Source organism: Manduca sexta, unplaced genomic scaffold (assembly GCF_014839805.1).
Source record: "Manduca sexta isolate Smith_Timp_Sample1 unplaced genomic scaffold, JHU_Msex_v1.0 HiC_scaffold_971, whole genome shotgun sequence".
NCBI lineage: Eukaryota > Metazoa > Arthropoda > Insecta > Lepidoptera > Sphingidae > Manduca > Manduca sexta.
In genome coordinates this window covers 4,550-13,903 of record NW_023595818.1, presented here as the reverse complement: position 1 = coordinate 13,903, position 9,354 = coordinate 4,550, and the positions used below count along the sequence as shown (strand labels likewise).

General features: G+C 32.4%; 1 protein-coding gene across 1 annotated transcript; it reads right to left on the bottom strand.

Annotated features, from left to right (window-relative positions):
• Positions 1 to 592: 592 nt before the first annotated feature.
• LOC119193732 (corticotropin-releasing factor-binding protein-like) lies at positions 593 to 7,264 on the bottom strand. Its single transcript, XM_037447358.1, has 6 exons — positions 7,128 to 7,264; positions 6,322 to 6,482; positions 5,153 to 5,348; positions 4,376 to 4,554; positions 2,622 to 2,730; positions 593 to 1,165 (listed from the first exon to the last, which is right to left on the bottom strand). The coding sequence occupies exons 2-6, from the start codon at positions 6,400 to 6,402 to the stop codon at positions 1,014 to 1,016; spliced, it is 717 nt and encodes a 238-aa protein (XP_037303255.1). The 5' UTR covers positions 6,403 to 6,482; positions 7,128 to 7,264; the 3' UTR covers positions 593 to 1,013.
• Between the last annotated feature and the right edge of the window lie 2,090 nt (positions 7,265 to 9,354).

Sequence of the window (9,354 nt, the reverse complement as noted above, 5' to 3'; positions counted from 1 at the left end):
AATCGTCGATGTATATTATGTAAAATCATAAGCCATATCCGCCTTATAAGATTTTACTAGCAATGATACTCTCGAAAGCAGATATGGAATTATTATTTATAAATAACACTTAAGGGGAATGTTTGCACAAAATTCGTCTATTCTCCACACCCTTGTCAAGTTAAGGGGAAAACGTAAACGTATTTTTTAGTATTTATTTAGGATAGTACCGACTCCTTACTTCTAAAATGTACTTCCGTGGATTGATATAAGTAGTTATAGAAGTGAAATAGGATATATTCATATTTCATTTTTGATGTAAATTTGCGTAATGCTTATACATACTTACTTTTTGACATCTAATTATGGTTTTGGTATGTTTATTTTTATATAGCAAGTAAGTATATACTTACATAACTATCTATCGCATTTTTGAAATGACAATATAAAGCTAGTATTCTAGTCATTCAGCAAGGAGTCATAGCAATTGCATTTGGTAGTACCTAACATTTTTATTTAAATTTTTAAATTTAGAGCCATTAGTTTACCGTCAGTTTAATTATAATCATTTTGTCGAACTAAAATATATACTTAAGGTACTTAATAAAAAACATTTTGACATATACACTTATTTATTGGCAATTTGTATGTAAAACATCTATAATTTACTTGTGACTAGAGATAAACTTTGAAGTCGGTAATCCATTTTGATTACATAATCTAGACGGCGGGGTCATAACCTGGGGACTATAAACTATTTAATACTTAAACTTCTTTATTCTCATACCAGTTCCTAAGTCGAGTCGATTACATAATGAAATAAAGATATTTTTATTCAAATGTCTACTTACACGATAAATCTTCACAATCTACATTTAATTTTATATATTATTTCTGTTGCTATTCTTTGCGATGTCAGTTTTTGTCACATAATGTCTATAACCACAGTAAATAAGACTCAGTAATTCATACTACACGAACTTTACAACGTTATAAGCAAGTCTGCGAGGCGTCCAATAAACTGTCCATAGTTTTTACATGTCGTTGAAGCCGCATAGCAAGTCCGCGCGTTCGATGTCCTCAGCGGGGAGAGGGGCGAAAGCCACAGTGACGGAGTTGTAGTACTGTCCGCTTGATACTAGCCGCACAACGGTGTCTTCGCAAGCGATGAGCGCCGCGCGACGAGCTTGATGATAAATATTATATAAAAATCATTAATAAATCTGTAATATACCTCCATATTCATCCAGAGAAGGAAAAAAACTTCATATGTGAAGGGCCTTCCTTTTAAATAATGTATATTTAGGATATACCCTGAACTATCATGAACATCAAACATAATCATTAAGTGCATAATTGTTTACATTTTCTGCTGTTTTCAAAATACAATTCAATTATAACGCACAGTACTCAATTTACTACTATAGTTAGAATACAGAAACAATCCCACCCACACTTAGTAACCATTATCCGGTCCGTCAGAATCGACGGTGTCACGCATTTAGATGAGACCTAGCATTTAAGCTTAACAAATCCCTAGGAAAGCAAAATCATATTAATCCTTGAGAAAATTAACTAAGCGTCAAGACAAGTTGGAAATAAATATGTCTCGCCACTTATAAAAATGTGCGGAAGCCATATTATACAAGCTGTTAAACTTGCAAGTCACAGAAAAGTAAAAAACGTAGAAAATCCTGAAGTTTCTCTATAATATCTATAAGGCGGTATAATAAATGCTCCTTAATTTTATTTGAATGTAGTACTTTTAGGAAAAATATTTATTTTAGATTAAATTCAAGCCTGTGCTGATCTTTTGTTCGTGGCTTGCGTACATAAGTACTATTGGTCTGTTACATTTGTGTGAAGTAAATTACTGATTTCATGAATATAAAATATAATACAAGGAGCCATTGTAGACGTTATTATTATATATTATATTGAAAAAGGCATTTATATTATGTTAGCAATAAGTTCAGAATTAAATGGATTCAATCACGATGGAGCAAACAAAGTAACTTGTTTAATCTTAAATCTCTTATTTTTTGATTCATCTTAATATTTACACAAATATTATAGAGCACACATTCTTAGCAGTTCATACAATAAGTTTTATTAAAATTCCACCCGAGGAAAAACTTTGCTTACGGTTAATATTATACTCTACGATATAAAACATTTTTCCAGAATAAATCTTTTACTTTTCAACATAATTATGTACTTACATTTAATATTTCTGTTTAGAGAATGTTCTTTTTATTCGTTTATTTAAATACAATATTACAAACCTACATGCTTTTATTATACCTGTAAACATTTGATAAATCTAGTTGGAATATAATATGTTATTATTAAAACATTTATTGAGTCGACTAGAAATACAATTAGCAGAACTTAAAACTGGTTTACAAATAATTAAGTAGTCGAAATTATGGCACAATGTCATGAAAATATAATAGCATATTATTATGAGCTTTTAATTCGATACCTTAAAGTCACAAATTCAATGTAGGTATTATGTCGAGCAAAATAAAAAAGAACATCGTGCGTGAAACAATAAATCATGTAAGATAAATGAAATAGGTTTAATTAGTGAACGTAACACGTTGAGTGGGAGTTTTACTTCTCTTTATTGGGATCGTTACCTTCATTAGAGTCGAGTCCGCACACACTGTCGAGGACCTCCATTTTCGTGTGGTCGAGACCGCTGGCGCCGCCAATGTCCACATAATCAGCCAAGCCGCGCTTTGTGCACTACAGAAACATGTTTAACATTCTTGTACAAAATCATCCAACTTTAAAATATTTTTATTGCATTTACTATCAAGGATTTTGTTTTCCTGATCCGTTATCTGATTATAAAATGTTATTGTTATAAATCAATTTTAAAATATCAACAGTTTTACGTTCTAGTTTTATAGCCAGCTACTTAGTGAAGTCGTAAAACTATTGGAAAGAATTGTACATAAATTACATTATAAAATTCAGCGTGGAAATCTTTGAACTAAAATAGTGTTTGCGAAAAACTGTGACGATTTTATTATTTGCTAATAAACTAGTAAAGTCGAAAATATGTATGTAATAAATTCGTGTTTTTATTTCATTATACATTAATAAACACGTTGAAAGTCATCTTTTCACAATAAATTAATTCCGTCGCGTTAATTCAAGCGCTTTAAATTTGTAGTATCGAAGATTAAAGCAACTAAAAAATTTGCACTTTAAGAATATAAAAAAAAATGTGGGAACATTATTAATTGGTATCGTAATTACGCAATTGGTATTACATCGTGGACGCTAAAATCAGTACCCGGTTATTTTACCCACGACTAGCAGATTTTAAGTTAATATTGTATATTATTATATCTATGCAACTATTCTTGTAATTAAATTATATTTTACAATCTTTTCCCGAGGTTCCGTCCATGTAGAATTATTTTCCGGAATAAAAAGTAGCTTATAGCACTCAGGAGTAACGAAGTTTCTATTAGTGACATAACTTTCAAAATCGCTGCAGAAGTTCAAGAGATTAACCCTAAAACCTACAAACAAACAATCTTTACCTTTGTAATATTGGTATAGATTGGATTAACATCTCTAACGGTGTACAGCGAGTACTAAAGTAAGTATATTACTTTTTATACCAGATCTTTACATACATAAATGAACAATATTAATGTCTTAACATACATACATGTACGTATATACATAAACAATATAAAATAAGGTATGGTATAAATCGTTACCGAGTATAATATTGTCAGGACCCTTCAAACCCATTTCATAGACACCGGTAGAAGTTATAACAATTTGACACACAGACGATTTTGCGCTATTAAGTTGAAGCTTTGATCACGTCACTTAAGAAATATTTGCTTACTTTCATCTCCCGTGACCCTATTTATGTAAATTGGTGTTTCGACTTTTATCATTTAGATTATAAATAAGATTATTGGGTAATCAACTCTACATTAATTCAGAAGCAAGATAAAATTTGGTTGTTTGATAGAACTTTAATATTTCGATTAAACAACTTTAATAACTTTTAAACGAAGTTTACATTTTCCTTTAATACATTTATGAAACGACTCTATGAAAGAATATAGTATCTGAAAAGCATGTTAGATGGCTGCTAGGGGAAAAGGATATAAATTGTTCGATATCTATGGAAATCATGTATTAAAATGGTTGTATATGCCATTAAAAAAATATAGTACTATCAAAACCTAACGCGAAAAACTACTATGTTAGTATTCAATTATATAGTAAAGCAAAAATGTTAATATACAGGCAACTGACAAATAAGTTACGTGGTGATTAAACCTAAATGTAACTAAAAACAAATTGACTACATTTAAAACTGCACTGTAACCGATCCAAAAGTTTTTCGTTCACTCACATGATGAATAGGTCCAGTTTCCAATTCCAACATGTGCCCTTTTTTTATCGTTTGCCCGACGTTCAAGTCCAGTACACGCACAGTTGATGGAGAAATAGTTAGCAGCGAACAATTGCCAGTTTCCCCGTGATTTCTTAAAGTATATACGCCCTCAGAACCAAACACCATCACGTTGCAAGCTAAAAAAGACCAAAACTTTATATTAACAAAAATAAACGAAAGATTGTATTGATTGATGGAATTATATTATTGATCGAATGTCATATGATCAAAATAGAAAAGACTTGATTATTGTTATGACCAGCGTCGACTAAGCATTCCGTGTCGGATAGAATCAAGTCGCATTAACTCCGCTTATTTTGCCTGCTATATTCACTACTGACTGACTCGGTGGCGTAGTTGTATTGCATGTCCGGTACAATAGCGCTCTGAGGTCCTGGGTTCGAATCCCGGGTCGGGCAAAGTGATATTTGGGTTTTTCTGCTCAGTATCAGCCCGGAGTCTGGAATTTGTGCCCGATATGGCGATAGGCTCGCCCCTATCACATCATGGGACGGAACATACTTGGCGAAAAGTGAGTGCCCTAGTTGCGCCTCTGCATACCCCTTCGGGGATAAAAATGCGTGATGTTATGTATGTTATGGATGTATGTATATTCACAACGAAACAGCGACCATTAGAGACGCGCTGGATCAAACCGTGCTTACGAAATAAATGAGATTTGATTCTACGCGCCTCAACCGATGCTGGGTATAATGAACCTGTTTTTAGACTTACGTCGTGCGTTTCGGATGTGTCTAACAGTAACTGCGAATCCCTTCCCTTGAGCCGGCACGCGATACTGTACTAGAGCGGCGTTTTGTCGGGATACGAGTTTGCGTTGCGGTCGTTGGTCGCAGGTCTCCACTACCCGGTCGTCGTCCCAAGTGTCCGCAGGCCACACTTGCCCATTAAGCTCCCATCCGTCTACCCACTAAAATGTTGAGTCAATAAATAAATTTTATACAATTTTCTTCGCTACTGGCGGGAATATGATTAGTTACCTTTACTAATTCAAAAATGTTTTTATATTTTAATCAGGCACTACAAAGTGACCTGACAGCACGTGAAGGTAAAAAAAGTAGAGTCTAGGTAGAATGTCGACTGGCGAAAGATGACTGCTCCCCAGTCGACAAGTATGTTAGCTTGTCGGAATCTCATATATACAAGCTGATCCCGGTATGCGACACAATTACGTGGGCCACTATGACGGGTTTAAACAATTTTGTATGATGGTCGCTATTCGAACGGATACAAAATATATCCTACCCCCAATACAACAAAATTGGATTTAAGATAAATGGAAGTTTTAAGTTAGCCTGAACACGCCACTTGTTATTTGAAGCAAATAGTCTTACAGGAAACTTTGATACGATCTCATCTTTCTAACTAGTTAGCAAAATGTTACACACACTTTTCGCTAAAGTTAAATAAGATGACACACACGACTAGTTTTTAAAGACGACTAGAAATGTATTGAATAATGTATTTTTTAAAAGCTGGTTTTAGTATTTTTGGACTATGACCGCTATCTAATGACATAATAGTTTACTTGGCATTAACAATAGTTGGCTATTAAATTATACAATCGTGTCTAATCATTTAATGAAATGGTAAATTGATATTTTATGTAAATTTATTTTGCTTATACAATGACGAACAATTTATGTGATCAACCGACAAAGCCGAATTTCTAGAACAATCTACCCATCAGCATCTATTTTCCAGTATCCAGCTTCCATTTTGACTTTTCAAAGGCACATTTTAATGCGATCGTTTTTGACCAAAACTTACAGCTTAATTATGAAACCGACCAACCTATCTACTTCATAGCCTTTATTCTTGATATTAAAACCGTTTTGTGTATTTTGCTGTTTAACTATACAGTATATGAAACAAATTATTACCGCAACCAATCCTCCATCTTCACACGGCACATCGAGATAATTGAAAATAACTTCGATCCTTTTATCCGGCTCCGCAATCATGTAGATCCCGCACACCGATGGTTCATCTGATGGTGATTTAAAGAACAGTTCCCCTTCTTCTGATGTCACCAGGAAACAATCTGCATTTTCGAAAGGATTACTATCCCTTTCATGTTTTGTAATTGTAAATACAGTGTAATTTTTAAAATATAACATCGACTGTAATAGCGTCCCTTGATAGTAATCGAATTAATGGATTTACATCGTACATACGGTGATAGCCCAGTCTGGTATAAAATATATCCGGTGGCCTCCCACGAATAAATTTATATGCAATAGTAATGGTATCGTGAAAAGCAAAAGTTAATTTAACCCGACCGTGGATTAGCCAAATTATTCACATAAAGAAGGGTAAAAGGAATACATAATGGAAACCACAAAGACCGTATTAATTCGCTGTTAATTAAATATGTACAATGTTTTTCCTGTATTCTAAATCAAACTTACTTCAAATACGATTCTCGCATGGCATAATCCAGAAATAGAAGGCGTTGGTAGATAAGTTCGTCTCAATACGTTTTTAAAAATAACTAACTACGCAATTTTATTTATAACCTCTTAAAAAAGTGGCGATAATTTGCTACTTTATTTATTTTATCATAAATATTCGGTGTGTTTTTTAATGTTTTGAAATCGAATCCCCGGACTGAGCGAATTTTCCAACCTATATTTATTGCTATCAGACCAGTATTATTAATTATCTATCTTGTTCATATAATACTCGCCTTCAGTAGGATCTATAACTCGATGTGCAGGTCTGGATAAGCGTCGAACTCTGGGGAACCAAGACTGAGCTGGCGCCGAACTTCTTACATGACCGAACTCCTTATTCTGTAAACATAAAACATCTATTTTATTAAAGTATTTAATAATATAATTAGTGTACTTCTGGGAATCCTGGACACGGATCTCCTGTAATTTTCAGGAGGTTTTAGGCTCAATTCAATATGATGTCCTGCTGCCGTTGAGCAAACAAATTGTTATATTAAGTTTTTGTGGTATTTTTTATTGTATACCACGTTGGGTAAATTTTTTGTAACTATATTGTAAATATTATGGTCAAATAATATTTTTTTAAAAAAAAGTTCTTAGTGTAAACCTTATGTTCACTATAGCAAGCGATAATTGACAAAGAATACATTATTAACTTCAAAAAGTCAATTGTATCATTGATATCAAACCTGCTGTTTAGTCTTGACAGCCCTTTTTTCCAAACAACGGTAACACTGATACTTGAATGAGATATTTGAATTAATCCAATTAGATTAATGATGTGTGAAAGCCCCTATATACTTTGGTCATTTGCGTTGGCATTAAAACTTCGTAAACTTACATGAATGCCAGTGACATATTAAGTGTGCGTAGGTCGTGTTGCCCCTAACACATTAATGTAATCAATTTAGAAACTACTTTTGCCGTAAAACAATTGAGCAGACTGTCGGGAATTCGGCGAAGCTTGTTGTTTGCCAAGACAAATCTATTTAGCCTGGTGCGGGGGACAATAACTATATTCCTAAGATAATCCTTAGCCCTTGAGTGATTTTAAATGTAGCGAGCGAGCGCTTCCCGCCATTAGAACGTGAACTCCATATAAATTGGGACAAAAATTCTTAGGCTAAAGGCTTTATAAATAAAGATCACGTAATTCTATCTTAGATTTTGGGGTCACGAAATCATTAAAATATTTCCCAAAGTTAGAAACCTGGGTCTATTTTGTTACATTAAATCCACAAGTTAATAAGGTACAATTTGAAAATGAATCACTGAATTAAATTTGTCTAAAAGTGCGTTAATTTTACTTATAAATAATTTTACTACTTTGAACTGAATGCTGTTCTAAAATATGTTCTAAATGTGTAAAGAAAAATTATAACATAAAACTATTAAATGACTAATACCATGAACCCAAATAAAAAGTATATTGTTAATATTATAAACTTGAAAAAACACTAATCTCGGTTTGACACCCTTCTATTATATCTTGATTATAAGTATCTCAAATTTTATCCATTCCTTTCGCAGGTTAGACAATCTAAATATAATATCTCCGGAAGAAATTGCGAAACGCATTAAAATCGCCAATTGTACTAAGTTTTATTATTATTCCTATTTTATGTTTGTACTTTCACTTTTATGTACAATAAATTGTAATAAATAAATAAATAATTTCCGTAAAACTGCTCCGTGTCTGACAAAAGCTACATTATCACCGATTTTTATATTTTTATCACGGAAACAAGCTATACGCAAGCAGAGCTGTGCATGGAAACTAGTGTTTTATAATTCTCTCACAAAATATTTTTAGCTAATTGGCGAATTAATAATTCAAATAAGCCGCACGGATTAGTGAAGTTGGTTTAAATTGGCAGAGGTTTTAATCTGCAAATATTGTCGACAAGTTTTACAACTTGATATTACAGGTTTATATAACAGATTTATAATCTGTAACGGATTTGTCATTATAAAATATATCGGCTGTATTCAATTGATTCTATTAATAACCTTTACTTGTAAATCATCTTGATACTTGTTTATCAAAATATTTTTAACGCAGTATGAGAGTACTTAATAATACGAATCAATATTAAATATACATTCGAATATAGCTCAAAATCGTAAGTACTGTCGGTTAAAAATTAATTTATAAATATTATTAAATCATTTTAAATGCTTTTCTACAATAAATTTCAAATATTTCACATAAAATTGGAATTATAAGATAAAACTTAACAAGATATATTATTTTATATAACTGTCAATTGTTTGAAATAACTGTCAGCGATTGACAGAATGCGCGCTGCAAATTCATAGTTAAGACGGACAACGGCTGTCGGGTCAGCTAGTGATAAAATAATTTATTTTTATTTAAAAACTCATGTCGATAAGTGTCATTATGCTTGTAAATTTAAACGGAGAAATAACTGCTATATGGTTTTATTATAGCCCTGTTTA

Bases quoted from the DNA above. Each gene is read 5' to 3' on its own strand.
- LOC119193732 (XM_037447358.1), bottom strand. From the start codon at position 6,402: ATGATTGCGGAGCCGGATAAAAGGATCGAAGTTATTTTCAATTATCTC. The intron at 4,555-5,152 runs GTAAGTCTAAAA...GGTCTTTTTTAG, and splicing joins ACACATCCGAAACGCACGAC to CTTGCAACGTGATGGTGTTT. The intron at 2,731-4,375 runs GTGAGTGAACGA...ATGTTTCTGTAG, and splicing joins AAACTGGACCTATTCATCAT to TGCACAAAGCGCGGCTTGGC.